The sequence below is a fragment of the Nelusetta ayraudi genome, unplaced genomic scaffold (assembly GCF_046127955.1).
Source record: "Nelusetta ayraudi isolate G7.1 ecotype Tasmania unplaced genomic scaffold, CSIRO-AGI_Nayr_v1 ptg000122l, whole genome shotgun sequence".
In the NCBI taxonomy this organism is placed as follows: Eukaryota; Metazoa; Chordata; class Actinopteri; order Tetraodontiformes; family Monacanthidae; genus Nelusetta; species Nelusetta ayraudi.
The window spans coordinates 744,724-764,738 of NW_027466172.1; the positions used below are offsets into that span (position 1 = coordinate 744,724).

The following is a 20,015-nucleotide window of genomic DNA, read 5'->3' on the forward strand; positions in this document are numbered from 1 at the left end:
TTTACATATTTCACATTTACTTCATCTTGCGGAGGTCAGTTTGTTTTGGTCCACATGCAGTGCTAAACTTTGTAAGGAAGGAAAACATTTATAATCTGAACATGTCTGGAGTTGTGTCAAATGCATCATCTTCTTGCAACACCACCGAACATTCAGGCTTATTTTCAGGTGACAGGAATCACCTGAAAGTTATCAACCAAACACCTCTGGTCCCAAGCACCAACCCGACACCTGCCTTTGTCGATTACCAATCTGTGTTTATCCAGTCATCCCATTTCTACCCACCAAACTGCACTAGAGGATATTTGGCCATATAATCTGATCCCACAAAACTGGCTCACAAACTCAAGAAAAACAACAAAAGTTATTCTCACTGACACTCTGCTGAAGGAGGGCCTTGCGGCTGAAAGGAAAGGGCAAGGGAGGGGGAAAAAAAATCATCATTATTGTTCTGGAAGAAATGTGAGATAACAAAATGTAAACTTCCCAAGACAAAAGGAGTTCAGGAAAAAGGACAGACTGATGACTGTTGACAAATGTAACTAGAGATGTGTCAGTCTAACCAGCAATATCTGGATTGACAAGAAATAAGGCTAAATTGGGTTAAATTCAATGGTTGTTAAATCATTTTGCGGTTGCTCGAATTGAGAATGATATTACAACACTGTTCAAGTATTCAAGTTTAATAGTAATTCAGCCCCCTTTCTCAAAATAAATAAATAAAATAAAATATAAAATAAAATACTGTCATTTTGAATGTCAAAAAACTTGAATTGTTCCAACAACAGATTCTTGTTGAATTTCTTGTAGTTTGCAGTGAGACATCCTCCCTTGCATTGTGCAATTTAACGGTTTGAATATGTGTAACTCTTGACGTGAAAAAGAAAATGACCATGGAAACTGTAGATAACGCAAGATATTTGCCTAAAACATTTGCGTTTGACAAGTGACGTCAGAGGAAAAACTTGAAACGGTGACTCGACTTATTTGCTGCAGCTGCTCGTTGTTCAGAGGCACTCGCTGATGATGTCACTGAGGTGAGATCCCAAACCCTCTCCGAATGCTGCGTCCTCTCGCCGGGCGCCGTGGCGTGTGCCTGTAATCCCAGTTACCGGGAGGCTGAGGCTGGCGGATCGCTTGAGCTCAGGGGCTCTGAGCTGCACTGGACTATGTCGATCGGGTGTCCGCGCTAAGTTCGGTGTCGATATGGTGCACCTGGGGGAGCCCGGGCCCACCAGGTCGTCTAAGGAGGGGTGCACCGGCCCAGGTCGGAAACGGAGCAGGTCAAAGCCCCCGTACCGCTCAGTAGTGGGATCGCGCCTGTGAATAGACGCTGTAGCTCAGCCTGAGTGACACAGCGAGACCCAGTCTTTTTATACTCTGTCCACTGTCCAACACTCAGCTGGGACAACTCACACTGTATAGCTACGTCTCGCTGCGGCATCAAACTAACTGATGTCGCTTTATGTTCAGTTTTTTCATGAATTAACGCCATAAACCACACGGTACGCCTATCCAACACTGCCTCCTTCTGGATGAAAGAAGCAACGACGTCATCAACACCGCCCCAATGATCAGAAGGAAATATTCTGGACATAAAATTCACATGAAGTCAGATATTGATCGCTATTGTTGCTGTTCTGGTTACTGGTGCCCTTTACATATTTCACATTTACTTCATCTTGCGGAGGTCAGTTTGTTTTGGTCCACATGCAGTGCTAAACTTTGTAAGGAAGGAAAACATTTATAATCTGAACATGTTTGGAGTTGTGTCAAATGCATCATCTTCTTGCAACACCACCGAACATTCAGGCTTATTTTCAGGTGACAGGAATCACCTGAAAGTTATCAACCAAACACCTCTGGTCCCAAGCACCAACCCGACACCTGCCTTTGTCGATTACCAATCTGTGTTTATCCAGTCATCCCATTTCTACCCACCAAACTGCACTAGAGGATATTTGGCCATATAATCTGATCCCACAAAACTGGCTCACAAACTCAAGAAAAACAACAAAAGTTATTCTCACTGACAGTCTGCTGAAGGAGGGCCTTGCGGCTGAAAGGAAAGGGCAAGGGAGGGGGGAAAAAAAATCATCATTATTGTTCTGGAAGAAATGTGAGATAACAAAATGTAAACTTCCCAAGACAAAAGGAGTTCAGGAAAAAGGACAGACTGATGACTGTTGACAAATGTAACTAGAGATGTGTCAGTCTAACCAGCAATATCTGGATTGACAAGAAATAAGGCTAAATTGGGTTAAATTCAATGGTTGTTAAATCATTTTGCGGTTGTTCGAATTGAGAATGATATTACAACACTGTTCAAGTATTCAAGTTTAATAGTAATTCAGCCCCCTTTCTCAAAATAAATAAATAAAATAAAATATAAAATAAAATACTGTCATTTTGAATGTCAAAAAACTTGAATTGTTCCAACAACAGATTCTTGTTGAATTTCTTGTAGTTTGCAGTGAGACATCCTCCCTTGCATTGTGCAATTTAACGGTTTGAATATGTGTAACTCTTGACGTGAAAAAGAAAATGACCATGGAAACTGTAGATAACGCAAGATATTTGCCTAAAACATTTGCGTTTGACAAGTGACGTCAGAGGAAAAACTTGAAACGGTGACTCGACTTATTTGCTGCAGCTGCTCGTTGTTCAGAGGCACTCGCTGATGATGTCACTGAGGTGAGATCCCAAACCCTCTCCGAATGCTGCGTCCTCTCGCCGGGCGCCGTGGCGTGTGCCTGTAATCCCAGTTACCGGGAGGCTGAGGCTGGCGGATCGCTTGAGCTCAGGGGCTCTGAGCTGCACTGGACTATGTCGATCGGGTGTCCGCGCTAAGTTCGGTGTCGATATGGTGCTCCTGGGGGAGCCCGGGCCCACCAGGTCGTCTAAGGAGGGGTGCACCGGCCCAGGTCGGAAACGGAGCAGGTCAAAGCCCCCGTACCGCTCAGTAGTGGGATCGCGCCTGTGAATAGACGCTGTAGCTCAGCCTGAGTGACACAGCGAGACCCAGTCTTTTTATACTCTGTCCACTGTCCAACACTCAGCTGGGACAACTCACACTGTATAGCTACGTCTCGCTGCGGCATCAAACTAACTGATGTCGCTTTATGTTCAGTTTTTTCATGAAGGAACGCCATAAACCACACGGTACGCCTATCCAACACGTCCTCCTTCTGGATGAAAGAAGCAACGACGTCATCAACACCGCCCCAATGATCAGAAGGAAACATTCTAGACATAAAATTCACATGAAGTCAGATATTGATCCCTATTGTTGCTGTTCTGGTTACTGGTGCCTTTTACATATTTCACATTTGCTTCATCTTGCGGGGGTCAGTTTGTTTTGGTCCACATGAAATGCTAAACTTTGTAAGGAAGGAAAACATTTATAATCTGAACATGTCTGGAGTTGTGTCAAATGCATCATCTTCTTGCAACACCACCGAACATTCAGGCTTATTTTCAGGTGACAGGAATCACCTGAAAGTTATCAACCAAACACCTCTGGTCCCAAGCACCAACCTGACACCTGCCTTTGTCGATTACCAATCTGTGTTTATCCAGTCATCCCATTTCTACCCACCAAACTGCACTAGAGGATATTTGGCCATATAATCTGATCCCACAAAACTGGCTCACAAACTCAAGAAAAACAACAAAAGTTATTCTCACTGACACTCTGCTGAAGGAGGGCCTTGCGGCTGAAAGGAAAGGGCAAGGGAGGGGGGGGGGAAATCATCATTATTGTTCTGGAAGAAATGTGAGATAACAAAATGTAGACTTCCCAAGACAAAAGGAGTTCAGGAAAAAGGACAGACTGATGACTGGTAACAAATGTAACTAGAGAGGTGTCAGTCTAACCAGCAATATCTGGATTGACAAGAAATAAGGCTAAATTGGGTTAAATTCAATGGTTGTTAAATCCTTTTGCGGTTGTTAGAATTGAGAATGATATTACAACACTGTTCAAGTAGTCAAGTTTAATAGTAATTCAGCCCCCTTTCTCAAAATAAATAAATAAAATAAAATATCATAAAATAAAATACTGTCATTTTGAATGTCAAAAAACTTGAATTGTTCCAACAACAGATTCTTGTTGAATTTCTTGTAGTTTGCAGTGCGACATCCTCCCTTGCATTGTGCAATTTAACGGTTTGAATATGTGTAACTCTTGACGTGAAAAAGAAAATGACCATGGAAACTGTAGATAACTCAAGATAATTGCCTAAAACATTTGCGTTTGACAAGTGAAGTCAGAGGAAAAACTTGAAACGGTGACTCGATTTCTTTGCTGCAGCTGCTCGTTGTTCAGAGGCACTTGCTGATGATGTCACTGAGGTGAGATCCCAAACCCTCTCCGAATGCTGCGTCCTCTCGCCGGGCGCCGTGGCGTGTGCCTGTAATCCCAGTTACCGGGAGGCTGAGGCTGGCGGATCGCTTGAGCTCAGGGGCTCTGAGCTGCACTGGACTATGTCGATCGGGTGTCCGCGCTAAGTTCGGTGTCGATATGGTGCTCCTGGGGGAGCCCGGGCCCACCAGGTCGTCTAAGGAGGGGTGCACCGGCCCAGGTCGGAAACGGAGCAGGTCAAAGCCCCCGTACCGCTCAGTAGTGGGATCGCGCCTGTGAATAGACGCTGTAGCTCAGCCTGAGTGACACAGCGAGACCCAGTCTTTTTATACTCTGTCCACTGTCCAACACTCAGCTGGGACAACTCACACTGTATAGCTACGTCTCGCTGCGGCATCAAACTAACTGATGTCGCTTTATGTTCAGTTTTTTCATGAAGGAACGCCATAAACCACACGGTACGCCTATCCAACACTGCCTCCTTCTGGATGAAAGAAGCAACGACGTCATCAACACCGCCCCAATGATCAGAAGGAAACATTCTAGACATAAAATTCACATGAAGTCAGATATTGATCCCTATTGTTGCTGTTCTGGTTACTGGTGCCTTTTACATATTTCACATTTGCTTCATCTTGCGGGGGTCAGTTTGTTTTGGTCCACATGCAGTGCTAAACTTTGTAAGGAAGGAAAACATTTATAATCTGAACATGTCTGGAGTTGTGTCAAATGCATCATCTTCTTGCAACACCGCCGAACATTCAGGCTTATTTTCAGGTGACAGGAATCACCTGAAAGTTATCAACCAAACACCTCTGGTCCAAAGCACCAACCCGACACCTGCCTTTGTCGATTACCAATCTGTGTTTATCCTGTCATCCCATCTCTGCCCACCAAACTGCACTAGAGGATATTTGGCCATATAATCTGATCCCACAAAACTGGCTCACAAACTCAAGAAAAACAACAAAAGTTATTCTCACTGACACTCTGCTGAAGGAGGGCCTTGTGGCTGAAAGGAAAGGGCAAGGGAGGGGGGGGGGGAAATCATCAATATTGTTCTGGAAGAAATGTGAGATAACAAAATGTAAACTTCCCAAGACAAAAGGAGTTCAGCAAAAAGGACAGACTGATGACTGTTGACAAATGTAGCTAGAGATGTGTCAGTCTAACCAGCAATATCTGGATTGACAAGAAATAAGGCTGAATTGGGTTAAATTCAATGGTTGTTAAATCCTTTTTTGGTTGTTAGAATTGAGACTGATAGTACCACACTGTTCAAGTATTCAAGTTTAATAGTAATTCAGTCCCCTTTCTCAAAATAAATAAAATATCATAAAATAAAATACTGTCATTTTGAATGTCAAAAAACTTGAATTGTTCCAACAACAGATTCTTGTTGAATTTCTTGTAGTTTGCAGTGAGACATCCTCCCTTGCATTGTGCAATTTAACGGTTTGAATATGTGTAACTCTTGACGTGAAAAAGAAAATGACCATGGAAACTGTAGATAACGCAAGATATTTGCCTAAAACATTTGCGTTTGACAAGTGACGTCAGAGGAAAAACTTGAAACGGTGACTCGACTTATTTGCTGCAGCTGCTCGTTGTTCAGAGGCACTCGCTGATGATGTCACTGAGGTGAGATCCCAAACCCTCTCCGAATGCTGCGTCCTCTCGCCGGGCGCCGTGGCGTGTGCCTGTAATCCCAGTTACCGGGAGGCTGAGGCTGGCGGATCGCTTGAGCTCAGGGGCTCTGAGCTGCACTGGACTATGTCGATCGGGTGTCCGCGCTAAGTTCGGTGTCGATATGGTGCTCCTGGGGGAGCCCGGGCCCACCAGGTCGTCTAAGGAGGGGTGCACCGGCCCAGGTCGGAAACGGAGCAGGTCAAAGCCCCCGTACCGCTCAGTAGTGGGATCGCGCCTGTGAATAGACGCTGTAGCTCAGCCTGAGTGACACAGCGAGACCCAGTCTTTTTATACTCTGTCCACTGTCCAACACTCAGCTGGGACAACTCACACTGTATAGCTACGTCTCGCTGCGGCATCAAACTAACTGATGTCGCTTTATGTTCAGTTTTTTCATGAAGGAACGCCATAAACCACACGGTACGCCTATCCAACACGTCCTCCTTCTGGATGAAAGAAGCAACGACGTCATCAACACCGCCCCAATGATCAGAAGGAAACATTCTAGACATAAAATTCACATGAAGTCAGATATTGATCCCTATTGTTGCTGTTCTGGTTACTGGTGCCTTTTACATATTTCACATTTGCTTCATCTTGCGGGGGTCAGTTTGTTTTGGTCCACATGAAATGCTAAACTTTGTAAGGAAGGAAAACATTTATAATCTGAACATGTCTGGAGTTGTGTCAAATGCATCATCTTCTTGCAACACCACCGAACATTCAGGCTTATTTTCAGGTGACAGGAATCACCTGAAAGTTATCAACCAAACACCTCTGGTCCCAAGCACCAACCTGACACCTGCCTTTGTCGATTACCAATCTGTGTTTATCCAGTCATCCCATTTCTACCCACCAAACTGCACTAGAGGATATTTGGCCATATAATCTGATCCCACAAAACTGGCTCACAAACTCAAGAAAAACAACAAAAGTTATTCTCACTGACACTCTGCTGAAGGAGGGCCTTGCGGCTGAAAGGAAAGGGCAAGGGAGGGGGGGGGGAAATCATCATTATTGTTCTGGAAGAAATGTGAGATAACAAAATGTAGACTTCCCAAGACAAAAGGAGTTCAGGAAAAAGGACAGACTGATGACTGGTAACAAATGTAACTAGAGAGGTGTCAGTCTAACCAGCAATATCTGGATTGACAAGAAATAAGGCTAAATTGGGTTAAATTCAATGGTTGTTAAATCCTTTTGCGGTTGTTAGAATTGAGAATGATATTACAACACTGTTCAAGTAGTCAAGTTTAATAGTAATTCAGCCCCCTTTCTCAAAATAAATAAATAAAATAAAATATCATAAAATAAAATACTGTCATTTTGAATGTCAAAAAACTTGAATTGTTCCAACAACAGATTCTTGTTGAATTTCTTGTAGTTTGCAGTGCGACATCCTCCCCTGCATTGTGCAATTTAACGGTTTGAATATGTGCAACTCTTGACGTGAAAAAGAAAATGACCATGGAAACTGTAGATAACTCAAGATAATTGCCTAAAACATTTGCGTTTGACAAGTGAAGTCAGAGGAAAAACTTGAAACGGTGACTCGATTTCTTTGCTGCAGCTGCTCGTTGTTCAGAGGCACTTGCTGATGATGTCACTGAGGTGAGATCCCAAACCCTCTCCGAATGCTGCGTCCTCTCGCCGGGCGCCGTGGCGTGTGCCTGTAATCCCAGTTACCGGGAGGCTGAGGCTGGCGGATCGCTTGAGCTCAGGGGCTCTGAGCTGCACTGGACTATGTCGATCGGGTGTCCGCGCTAAGTTCGGTGTCGATATGGTGCTCCTGGGGGAGCCCGGGCCCACCAGGTCGTCTAAGGAGGGGTGCACCGGCCCAGGTCGGAAACGGAGCAGGTCAAAGCCCCCGTACCGCTCAGTAGTGGGATCGCGCCTGTGAATAGACGCTGTAGCTCAGCCTGAGTGACACAGCGAGACCCAGTCTTTTTATACTCTGTCCACTGTCCAACACTCAGCTGGGACAACTCACACTGTATAGCTACGTCTCGCTGCGGCATCAAACTAACTGATGTCGCTTTATGTTCAGTTTTTTCATGAAGGAACGCCATAAACCACACGGTACGCCTATCCAACACTGCCTCCTTCTGGATGAAAGAAGCAACGACGTCATCAACACCACCCCAATGATCAGAAGGAAATATTCTGAACATAAAATTCACATGAAGTCAGATATTGATCGCTATTGTTGCTGTTCTGGTTACTGGTGCCCTTTACATATTTCACATTTGCTTCATCTTGCAGGGTCAGTTTGTTTTGGTCCACATGCAATGCTAAACTTTGTAAGGAAAGAAAACATTTATAATCTGAACATGTCTGGAGTTGTGTCAAATGCATCATCTTCTTGCAACACCGCCGAACATTCAGGCTTATTTTCAGGTGACAGGAATCACCTGAAAGTTATCAACCAAACACCTCTGGTCCCAAGCACCAACCCGACACCTGCCTTTGTCGATTACCAATCTGTGTTTATCCAGTCATCCCATCTCTGCCCACCAAACTGCACTAGAGGATATGTGGCCATATAATCTGATCCCACAAAACTGGCTCACAAACTAAAGAAAAACAACCAAAGTTATTCTCACTGACACTCCGCTGAAGGAAGGCCTTGTGGCTGAAAGGAAAGGGCGGGGGGGGAATCATCATTATTGTTCTGGAAGAAATGTGAGATAACAAAATGTAAACTTCCCAAGACAAAAGGAGTTCAGCAAAAAGGACAGACTGATGACTGTTGACAAATGTAGCTAGAGATGTGTCAGTCTAACCAGCAATATCTGGATTGACAAGAAATACGGCTAAATTGGGTTAAATTCAATGGTTGTTAAATCCTTTTTCGGTTGTTAGAATTGAGACTGATAGTACCACACTGTTCAAGTAGTCAAGTTTAATAGTAATTCAGCCCCCTTTCTCGAAATAAATAAATAAAATAAAATATCATAAAATAAAATACTGTCATTTTGAATGTCAAAAAACTTGAATTGTTCCAACAACAGATTCTTGTTGAATTTCTTGTAGTTTGCAGTGCGACATCCTCCCTTGCATTGTGCAATTTAACGGTTTGAATATGTGTAACTCTTGACGTGAAAAAGAAAATGACCATGGAAACTGTAGATAACTCAAGATATTTGCCTAAAACATTTGCGTTTGGCAAGTGACGTCAGAGGAAAAACTTGAAACGGTGACTCGATTTATTTGCTGCAGCTGCTCGTTGTTCAGAGGCACTCGCTGATGATGCCACTGAGGTGAGATCCCAAACCCTCTCCGAATGCTGCGTCCTCTCGCCGGGCGCCGTGGCGTGTGCCTGTAATCCCAGTTACCGGGAGGCTGAGGCTGGCGGATCGCTTGAGCTCAGGGGCTCTGAGCTGCACTGGACTATGTCGATCGGGTGTCCGCGCTAAGTTCGGTGTCGATATGGTGCTCCTGGGGGAGCCCGGGCCCACCAGGTCGTCTAAGGAGGGGTGCACCGGCCCAGGTCGGAAACGGAGCAGGTCAAAGCCCCCGTACCGCTCAGTAGTGGGATCGCGCCTGTGAATAGACGCTGTAGCTCAGCCTGAGTGACACAGCGAGACCCAGTCTTTTTATACTCTGTCCACTGTCCAACACTCAGCTGGGACAACTCACACTGTATAGCAACGTCTCGCTGCGGCATCAAACTAATTGATGTCGCTTTATGTTCATCTTTTTCAGAAAGTAACGCCATAAACCACCCGGTGAGATTTATCCAACACTGCCTCCTTCTGGATGAAAGAAGCAACGACGTCATCAACACCGCCCCAATGATCAGAAGGAAATATTCTGGACATAAAATTCACATGAAGTCAGATATTGATCGCTATTGTTGCTGTTCTGGTTACTTGTGCCCTTTACATATTTCACATTTGCTTCATCTTGCGGGGGTCAGTTTGTTTTGGTCCACATGCAATGCTAAACATTGAGATTCTAGCAGTGACAACATTATTTTGCACGTCTGTACATTGATTGACTAATTTTAGCCAATGAAAGGGCACACCACAATTATGCTCTCTTTTCCAGCCAGTTGCTCACAAAGGCTGCAACCTCTGGACAGAAGTGTGTATGGACGCCTGGAGAGTTATATTAATTCTGTGTCTCAATCTTGGATGAGGAACAATAAGTGATAGGAAAACATTTATAATCTGAACATGTCTGGAGTTGTGTCAAATGCATAATCTACTTACAACACCTCTAAACATTCAGGCTTATCTTCAGGTGACAGGAATCTCATGAAAATTACCAATCAAACACCTCTCGTCCCCAGCGCCAACCCTACATCTACAGGCTCCCGCACTAACCTGCCTTTGACTATTACCAATCTGTCCCTGTCCCGTCATCCAATCTCCACCCACCAAACTGCACAAGAGGACATTTGGCCATATAATCTGATCCCACAAAATTGGCTCACAAACTAAAGAAAAACAACCAAAGTTATTCTCACTGACACTCCGCTGGAGGAGGGCCTTGCGGCTGAAAGGAAAGGGCAAGGGAGGGAAAAAAAAAAATCATCATTATTGTTCTGGAAGAAATGTGAGATAAAAAAATGTAAACTTCGCAAGACAAAAGGAGTTCAGGAAAAAGGACAGACTGGTGACTGTTGAAAAATGTAACTCGAGATGTGTCAGTCTAACCAGCAATATCTGGATTGACAAGAAATAAGGCTAAATTGTCTTCAATTTCAATGGTTGTTCAATCCTTTTGTGGTTGTCAGATTTGAGACTGATATTACAACACTGTACAAGTATTCAAGTTCAATAATAATTCAGTCCCTTTTCTAAAAAAATAGAAATAAAATAAAATACTGTCATTTTGAATCTCAAAAAACTTGAATTGTTCCAACAACAGATTCTTGTTGAATTTCTTGTAGTTTGCAGTGAGACATCCGCCCCTGCATTGTGCAATTTAACGGTTTGAATATGTGTAACTCTTGACGTGAAAAAGAAAATGACCATGGAAACTGTAGATAACTCAAGATAATTGCCTAAAACATTTGCGTTTGACAAGTGACGTCAGAGGAAAAACTTGAAACGGTGACTCGGATTATTTGCTGCAACTGCTCCTTGTTCAGAGGCACTCGCTGATGATGCCACTGAGGTGAGATCCCAAACCCTCTCCGAATGCTGCGTCCTCTCGCCGGGCGCCGTGGCGTGTGCCTGTAATCCCAGTTACCGGGAGGCTGAGGCTGGCGGATCGCTTGAGCTCAGGGGCTCTGAGCTGCACTGGACTATGTCGATCGGGTGTCCGCGCTAAGTTCGGTGTCGATATGGTGCTCCTGGGGGAGCCCGGGCCCACCAGGTCGTCTAAGGAGGGGTGCACCGGCCCAGGTCGGAAACGGAGCAGGTCAAAGCCCCCGTACCGCTCAGTAGTGGGATCGCGCCTGTGAATAGACGCTGTAGCTCAGCCTGAGTGACACAGCGAGACCCAGTCTTTTTATACTCTGTCCACTGTCCAACACTCAGCTGGGACAACTCACACTGTATAGCAACGTCTCGCTGCGGCATCAAACTAACTGATGTCGCTTTATGTTCATCTTTTTCAGAAAGTAACGCCATAAACCACCCGGTGCGATTTATCCAACACTGCCTCCTTCTGGATGAAAGAAGCAACGACGTCATCAACACCGCCCCAATGATCAGAAGGAAACATTCTGGACATAAAATTCACATGAAGTCAGATATTGATCGCTATTGTTGCTGTTCTGGTTACTGGTGCCCTTTACATATTTCACATTTACTTCATCTTGCGGAGGTCAGTTTGTTTTGGTCCACATGCAGTGCTAAAATTTGTAAGGAAGGAAAACATTTATAATCTGAACATGTCTGGAGTTGTGTCAAATGCATCATCTTCTTGCAACACCGCCGAACATTCAGGCTTATTTTCAGGTGACAGGAATCACCTGAAAGTTATCAACCAAACACCTCTGGTCCCAAGCACCAACCCGACACCTGCCTTTGTCGATTACCAATCTGTGTTTATCCTGTCATCCCATCTCTGCCCACCAAACTGCACTAGAGGATATTTGGCCATATAATCTGATCCCACAAAACTGGCTCACAAACTCAAGAAAAACAACAAAAGTTATTCTCACTGACACTCTGCTGAAGGAGGGCCTTGTGGCTGAAAGGAAAGGGCAAGGGAGGGGGGGAAAAAAAATCATCATTATTGTTCTGGAAGAAATGTGAGATAACAAAATGTAAACTTCCCAAGACAAAAGGAGTTCAGGAAAAAGGACAGACTGATGACTGTTGACAAATGTAGCTAGAGATGTGTCAGTCTAACCAGCAATATCTGGATTGACAAGAAATAAGGCTAAATTGGGTTAAATTCAATGGTTGTTAAATCCTTTTTCGGTTGTTAGAATTGAGACTGATAGTACCACACTGTTCAAGTATTCAAGTTTAATAGTAATTCAGTCCCTTTTCTAAAAAAAATAAAAAATAAATGAATGAATAAAATGGAATAAAATAAAATACTGTCATTTTGAATGTCAAAAAACTTGAATTGTTCCAACAACAGATTCTTGTTGAATTTTTTTGCAGTGCGACATCCTCCCTTGCATTGTGCAATTTAACGGTTTGAATATGTGTAACTCTTGACGTGAAAAAGAAAATGACCATGGAAACTGTAGATAACTCAAGATAATTGCCTAAAACATTTGCGTTTGACAAGTGAAGTCAGAGGAAAAACTTGAAACGGTGACTCGATTTATTTGCTGCAGCTGCTCGTTGTTCAGAGGCACTCGCTGATGATGTCACTGAGGTGAGATCCCAAACCCTCTCCGAATGCTGCGTCCTCTCGCCGGGCGCCGTGGCGTGTGCCTGTAATCCCAGTTACCGGGAGGCTGAGGCTGGCGGATCGCTTGAGCTCAGGGGCTCTGAGCTGCACTGGACTATGTCGATCGGGTGTCCGCGCTAAGTTCGGTGTCGATATGGTGCTCCTGGGGGAGCCCGGGCCCACCAGGTCGTCTAAGGAGGGGTGCACCGGCCCAGGTCGGAAACGGAGCAGGTCAAAGCCCCCGTACCGCTCAGTAGTGGGATCGCGCCTGTGAATAGACGCTGTAGCTCAGCCTGAGTGACACAGCGAGACCCAGTCTTTTTATACTCTGTCCACTGTCCAACACTCAGCTGGGACAACTCACACTGTATAGCTACGTCTCGCTGCGGCATCAAACTAACTGATGTCGCTTTATGTTCAGTTTTTTCATGAAGGAACGCCATAAACCACACGGTACGCCTATCCAACACTGCCTCCTTCTGGATGAAAGAAGCAACGACGTCATCAACACCGCCCCAATGATCAGATGGAAACATTCTAGACATAAAATTCACATGAAGTCAGATATTGATCCCTATTGTTGCTGTTCTGGTTACTGGTGCCCTTTACATATTTCACATTTACTTCATTTTGCAGGGTCAGTTTGTTTTGGTCCACATGCAGTGCTAAACTTTGTAAGGAAGGAAAACATTTATAATCTGAACATGTCTGGAGTTGTGTCAAATGCATCATCTTCTTGCAACACCACCGAACATTCAGGCTTATTTTCAGGTGACAGGAATCACCTGAAAGTTATCAACCAAACACCTCTGGTCCCAAGCACCAACCCGACACCTGCCTTTGTCGATTACCAATCTGTGTTTATCCAGTCATCCAATCTCTGCCCACCAAACTGCACTAGAGGATATTTGGCCATATAATCTGATCCCACAAAACTGGCTCACAAACTAAAGAAAATCAACAAAAGTGATTCTCACTGACACTCCGCTGAAGGAGGGCCTTGCGGCTGAAAGGAAAGGGCGGGGGCTGGTGGGGGGGGGGGGGGGGGGGGGGGACATCATTATTGTTCTGGAAGAAATGTGAGATAACAAAATGTAAACGTGTGACTGTTGACAAATGTAACTAGAGATGTGTCAGTCTAAGCCCGTCAGAGCCCGCGCCCACCAGGTCGTCTAAAGAGGGGTGCACCGGCTCAGGTCGGAAACGGAGCAGGTCAAAGCCCCCGTACCGCTCAGTAGTGGGATCGCGCCTGTGAATAGACGCTGTAGCTCAGCCTCAGTGACACAGCGAGACCCAGTCTTTTAAATATTATCGTGTGGTCTCACTCAGCTGGGACAACGCACACGTTATTTTCATCTTTCGAACATAAAACTCTATTTTCTAACTAAAATTTGAAACTTGATTTAAAGAGGTGCGAATTGTTAAATTCGTATTGCATTTTGCGTACCTTTATGTTTTAATTGTCAAAGTAAATAAAAGGTGCTATTTAATGGAACTGTAAATATTGTCTACACTTAAATAACTAACTCTGAATCTTTTGTTAAAAAAAGAACAAACTCAGTCACAGAGCAGGTTATTTTAGTGCAATTATAATCAGACACGAAACGATTTAGAAATGCTCCGCTGTTATTCTGTACCTTTTGTCTTAGTATTTTCAGATGCAATATTTTGTTAGCACAGGGAAGCATCTAAATGAAGTGCAGGAAATCCTTGGACCATGGCTGTTGAACGCTGACGTCCATCGGTATGGTTTAAATGATAACACTCACTTAAATATAAAAATGAAGCCTGAAATGCTTTGGACTGCTGTCCATGGTGCTGAAGTACTATTTTAGCGTGTGTGTGCCACACAGGACTTTGTTTTACAAAAGTGAAACCTACTTTGTTAAAAGGAATCATAAGTCTAGAATTTATGATTACAATTGAAAATAAAACTCTTGAAGGAAATTATTGCAGCAACCTATTTGTATTTCTTAAGCCTGCATGACATGGTTTGCTGCTTTATTTAGATAAAGCAAAAATGTGAAAATGTTTTAAAAACATCTCACAATCACGTACACTGTTTTCTTCCTGGTATATGACTACAAGAGACTTGTGAGATTTTTTTGTTGTCTGATTTCAACTTTATTGCTACCTAGGCCAGACGTCCATACAACCCAGTGTAACAAACTTGGAAGACAGCCATACAGACATACAAGTACACTGTCAAAAAGAACAACAATAATATAGCAAGCTGTTGTTTTGGCAGCTATGGGAGCAGGGAAGAGGCTCTGAATGTGAGCTAGCTTGTTGAGCAAACGGGGGTGTTGTTTATCCAGACAAGGTCATGGTTCAAGGTACATTGAGAAATAAGTTGAGAAATGACATCGCTACTTTCTGACAAGCGCTCTCTCTCTCTCTCTCTCTCTCTCTCTCTCTCTCTCTGTCCCTCTCTCTCTCCCTCCCTCTCTCTCTCGCCGCCTGTCAGTGAGACACACATGAGAGATGACGTGCCCTTTACCGTGTTTTGTTTGTAAAGTTTGATTTTCAATATGAGTGTCAAGGTTTAATTCTGGACAGTTTGGACATTATAATGAGCGCGCAACAGGGCGTAAAGGTCGTGCGTAACGACAGCTCCTCGCTGGTGAAACACAATTAACTGCACATCTTCTTTCACGTGTGTATTATTGACAGGTCAAGACCATATGAAGAAAATTATGTAAATAATTATACGACGTCGGGCTTTTCATTGCTCAGCAGGCTGGGTGACTGGAGAGAAACAATATAAACATCTGAGAAGTTGGGCACCCATTTCTCGCAACTTCTCTGAGATCTGATATGTCTCTCCATTCAGGAACATGCCATTAATAATAGAGATGTATGGCTCGAGCGAACGGCGACTGGTGCGGGCGGAGGGGTGCTGTAAAGCTAGCGACTGAAAACGAGAGCCACCTTCGCCCCCCCCCCCCCGACCCCCCGGGCCTTTCCAATCCGACCCGGTCGCGACGCACCGCCGCAGAGAAAATGCGCCCAACCGGGGCCGGCCAGCAATCCGGCGGGGAGGTCCCTCGAGGAGATCTTATCAGTTTTGTTATTCTAATTCATTTTAACTGTTTATATGACAGATGTATTGGCTGAATTGGTGTATTGTGAACGGTAGGAACGGAGAGCTGGACTATTGCTAACTAGTCCAGTTCGAACTAATGAGGACGTCCCATTAGTTCGAACTCCTACTGCTGGACTATGAGAGGTCGGACTAATGGGAGGTCGGACCAATGCCATGCTCCCATGCAAACATACACAGCATACATGTAGCAAATTCCTAAAATTAAATAATCATTGTGAATTTGAAATTGTTAAGTTCTATGCTTGCTGATTTAATGATGGCGTGTCATTCAGTAGTTTATCTAAAATATATTTATCTAGAATATAATGCATTGAAATTGCTCTGACATTAGCGTCAGCTGCTGGTATTGGAACACGTTGCTCTGAAAACTCATGAAAAACTGTTTGGATGTCTCAGGAAGAGTGACTGAGTTGGCATAGCCAGATGATTGGGGTGTTCCATCAACATCATTTGATTTTGACTTGGCGCTGAAGTGAGCACAAGAGCTGTGAAAGGTTCGGCCACACACATGCCCATCGGCTCTGGAACAAAAATAGATGAAGAGATAGATGAAGTAAAGCACCACTCTCCAGGTACCAAACAGAAATGTTTGGCATTATAACCCAAATAAATCTCACTTTCATCATCAGTCAGGGCCCTCTCCTTATTCTTCTTGTTCTTCATTTTGCTTTTCCCCTGCAAACAAACAAAAAAAACCCACAAAAACAACAAAGTCTAGCAATAGCTTGCTCAACAATACAGAACTATCACTTTGACAGCCTTACTGGTTTACATACATAATTGTATTTGGAGGACCAGTTTGGGTGTTTCTGTGCATGGAGGAGTCTCTCTTTTTCGGCTTCTTTATAATATCTTGCCTGTTGCTCTTTGGTCAGACTTTTCCACTGTGAATAGACAACAGAGTCCAATCAGTATCACTCTTCCTTCTACGAAACTGATTCCAGTAAATGACTTTTTTAAACCATTGATTTGACATAAGAGGGCAATTAAATACTTGAAACAAGTTTTGTAATAATCTGCAGATTCTTTCAATCACTTATTGCTGACACAAAACTGCAATCCATGAAATTTGAACACGAAAGATGAGGCTGATGGACAACAATACGCCTTAACAAACTAGAAATGGGACTATGAGCAAAAATGTTTATGTGCACTTTCTGTGACACACAGATCAGCAGCACTCACCTTCTGGCCTACAATAGCATTAACGGTAGCGCTGTCCCTGATCTTCTGCTCGGCCATCACAATTGGCCTTTGCTCTTTCCGGAAGATCATGAAAGCATTCAGTGGTTTTTTGATATAAGGATGGTTTTCATCAGGCTTGTTAAAACATTGTGTGTAACTGCCAAGAAACAGACCAACACACATATAAGCTACATGTTCCATTAAATGGTATTGATTCAAGTACAATCCATACAACCACCCTGAATTACAAAAATCATCCAGCTTCATGACAATGAAGTTGCATTATTGGTCTGCTCTATAGAGATAAGACAAGTTACATTTTGTTCCCAAAAAGCACAGGTCACACTTACTTTGGTATGCACATATTCAGTGGAATAGCTGTGGCAATGTCAGGTGGAGCAAAAACATTTGCTGGCATCTGGTACATCAGATTTCCGTTTCTGCACAGGTGACAGGGACGTTACAGTGACTTTGTTAAGGCATACATTCCTAAAAGTTTATCTGTGTGCCTCCAACTCACAGGAATCCAACGGGATTAATGTTGTGGTCTGCACGTGGCGGGAATCCAAGCACTGGCACATTGTTGTACTAAAGACACATAGACAAGAGAGTGGGTGATCAGAAAGGCTGCAATGGCGATATGTGTCCACTAAGTGTCAATGTGACCCTTTTAATTTTTAGCGAGGCACTCAGGTGATAATAAAAAAAAAAAAAAAAAAAAAGGAAAAAAGGGGAGGGGCTCAGTCTTACGGGGGACGTGGTGTAAATTTTTACCTACATATCCACATTTTCTTTTTTAAAGCGTTTACAATACAATGTTTTTGGTCGTTTTTTTGCCGGACATGTCAGTTAATTGTATTTGTGTGGGACCAACGGCCAGCAGGCCTCCTGTGCTGTCAATACTTGACTGTCATAGGTCATAGTGCCTACTTTGTTTACTTTTTGATGCAAATTGTTATGACCATATTTTTTGGACATTGCTTATCACCTTACCTGTCTGTGAATGTACCCAGCTTGCGTCAGCATGCCATTGTGACTGTACAGAGGCTGCTGGCTGATGATAGGAGGAGCCTGTCCCATATAGAGATTTGGGGCAGGTTGCTTGTCAAAGAATTGCGGAGTCACAAAGCCACAGCATCCTCCATTCACTATGTCCACCGCTGGATGCGAGTAGTTGGACTCTGGCACTGCAGGAGCGAGTGGAGAAGGCGGCGGTGTGGGTGTGGCGGTGGGCGTGCGAGCGGCTGTCGCTGCTGGTGTGCCAGTCTTATCGATCATTTTGGTAATTGCGCCTTCAAGCGTGGAGACCACTTCCCTCCACTCCTTTCCTTTAAAAACCTTTACTGTCATACTAGACATATTTTAATGTTTTAATCGTGTTGTATTGGTGTAGTTTTACTCTACTTTGGTATTTTTTTTACTTATTTCAAGTTAATAGGCTGCTGTGGGACAAAGTTTTATGAAAAAAGTGTGAGGGACACAATGGTAGAAAACTGGCGTGGGGACACGAGTCTGGAGGAAGGGAGAGGAGAGAGGAGAGGAGAGTATGAGAACTTGGGATTGAGATAACAATTTAAGGTGCACTTCTGTATATACTACTCTTAAGTATTGGCACTGCGTTACTTTTCTATTTACTTGGTACATGCACTAATTGTATTCACATTAAATCACTTTCTTGGGGGGAAAATTACACTGATAAAATAATAATGTAATTTAGAAAATTGTATGAATTTTGGGAAACTGAAGAGTGTTGCCAACTTGGCGACTTTCTCGAGAAATCCGATGACTTTCAAACTCCCCGTGGGAACTTTTTTTTTTTTTTTGTCAAAAGTGACTAGAGACAAATCTAGCGACTTTCCCTCGTGTTATTGGAGACTTTTCTGGTATTTTGGAGACTGACATGAAATCACGTATCGTTCATCAGCTGTTTCTGGTGTCAGCGAGCAGCGGGTGCTGCCACAAGCCTCAGCCCCGCCCCAAAGTAGTCAAAGGCCGCGCGTTGCTCAGCCAATCTTGGGCAGCTGCAGTCAAGGGGAGGAGCAAGAGACCCTCACCACTCCATGACCAGGCAGCATATGAGTCGCGCACGCTGAACCCACCCTTGCTTACAGAGCGGGATGTAATGTAAAGGTGTATTCATTGTCACACTAAAATAAATCACTGCACTTCACTCACACAGCCTCAGCCACTTATCCACCCTTAATTCCAAAATGAACTTGTATTCCAACAACAATCCCCTGAAATAAGGTGATTAATACTAAAAGCCAAAGATATGTGACAATTATAAAAGCGGCTGTGAGGCTCAAACTAGCCAAATATCTTACCGCGATGAAATTAGTTTGAAGTTGGACATTCGACAGACTTTCGACAGACATTCGCTCCGGGAAAAGCTCTCCTGCACCTCAAGGTGCGCCAGCCACTCATTTCAAGTGAACCCGTACTGCATACATGACAGTAAACAAACGGAGACAGAAGACAGCTACAGCGTGTACTGTCTTCCTTTTTTCAAAAAGTATGGGGTACTTAATCAGTCAGAATACTTCATTAATCCCGAGAAAAGAATGTGTGCAGAAATTTTAAAAATAGAGATACTGTGTTTAAAGGAAATAAAGAGAGATGTATCAATATGTTACAACACTGCTTCTCGGTCATATCCTCAAATGACTCAAAATCAGTGTAGGATCATAGTACCCTACTGGTTGCATGAGACACACCTCTTATTTTTACATTTTAAATCTGTTAATATGCAGTATGTTTTTTTTTTTATATATATATAAATAAAATTGAATATATAATATTAGCATTTTAGCTCAATGCTTCTAGGTCATATGATCAAATGACTCAAACTCTGTTTGGGATCATAGTACT

The 20,015-nt window shown here is 43.6% G+C and overlaps 1 protein-coding gene and 1 long non-coding RNA gene across 4 annotated transcripts; both read right to left on the reverse strand.

The window, feature by feature from the left end:
- Nucleotides 1–14,967: 14,967 nt before the first annotated feature.
- LOC142904154 (uncharacterized) lies at nucleotides 14,968–15,792 on the reverse strand. Its single transcript, XR_012929351.1, has 2 exons — nucleotides 15,346–15,792; nucleotides 14,968–15,286 (listed from the first exon to the last, which is right to left on the reverse strand). It is a non-coding gene; the product is annotated as an uncharacterized LOC142904154 (long non-coding RNA).
- Nucleotides 15,793–16,250: 458 nt separating this feature from the next.
- LOC142904155 (uncharacterized) lies at nucleotides 16,251–19,595 on the reverse strand. 3 transcript variants are annotated; one of them, XM_076050085.1, is made up of 8 exons: nucleotides 19,472–19,595; nucleotides 18,141–18,659; nucleotides 17,668–17,735; nucleotides 17,498–17,587; nucleotides 17,148–17,304; nucleotides 16,739–16,846; nucleotides 16,580–16,637; nucleotides 16,251–16,483 (listed from the first exon to the last, which is right to left on the reverse strand). In XM_076050085.1, exons 2-8 carry the CDS (start codon nucleotides 18,504–18,506, stop codon nucleotides 16,332–16,334), a joined length of 999 nt encoding a protein of 332 aa, XP_075906200.1. In that variant the 5' UTR covers nucleotides 18,507–18,659; nucleotides 19,472–19,595; the 3' UTR covers nucleotides 16,251–16,331. The 3 variants fall into 3 exon arrangements, with proteins under 3 accessions (XP_075906200.1, XP_075906201.1, XP_075906199.1); XM_076050086.1 differs by lacking the exon at nucleotides 19,472–19,595 and adding an exon at nucleotides 19,048–19,155 and having other exon boundaries at nucleotides 16,820–16,846; XM_076050084.1 differs by lacking the exon at nucleotides 19,472–19,595 and adding an exon at nucleotides 19,048–19,155.
- Between the last annotated feature and the right edge of the window lie 420 nt (nucleotides 19,596–20,015).

Bases quoted from the DNA above. Each gene is read 5' to 3' on its own strand.
- LOC142904155 (XM_076050085.1), bottom strand. From the start codon at position 18,506: ATGTCTAGTATGACAGTAAAGGTTTTTAAAGGAAAGGAGTGGAGGGAA. The intron at 17,736-18,140 runs GTAAGGTGATAA...ATGTGTCTTTAG, and splicing joins CTGGGTACATTCACAGACAG to TACAACAATGTGCCAGTGCT. The intron at 16,484-16,579 runs GTGAGATTTATT...TTTTTGTTCCAG, and splicing joins GGCCCTGACTGATGATGAAA to AGCCGATGGGCATGTGTGTG.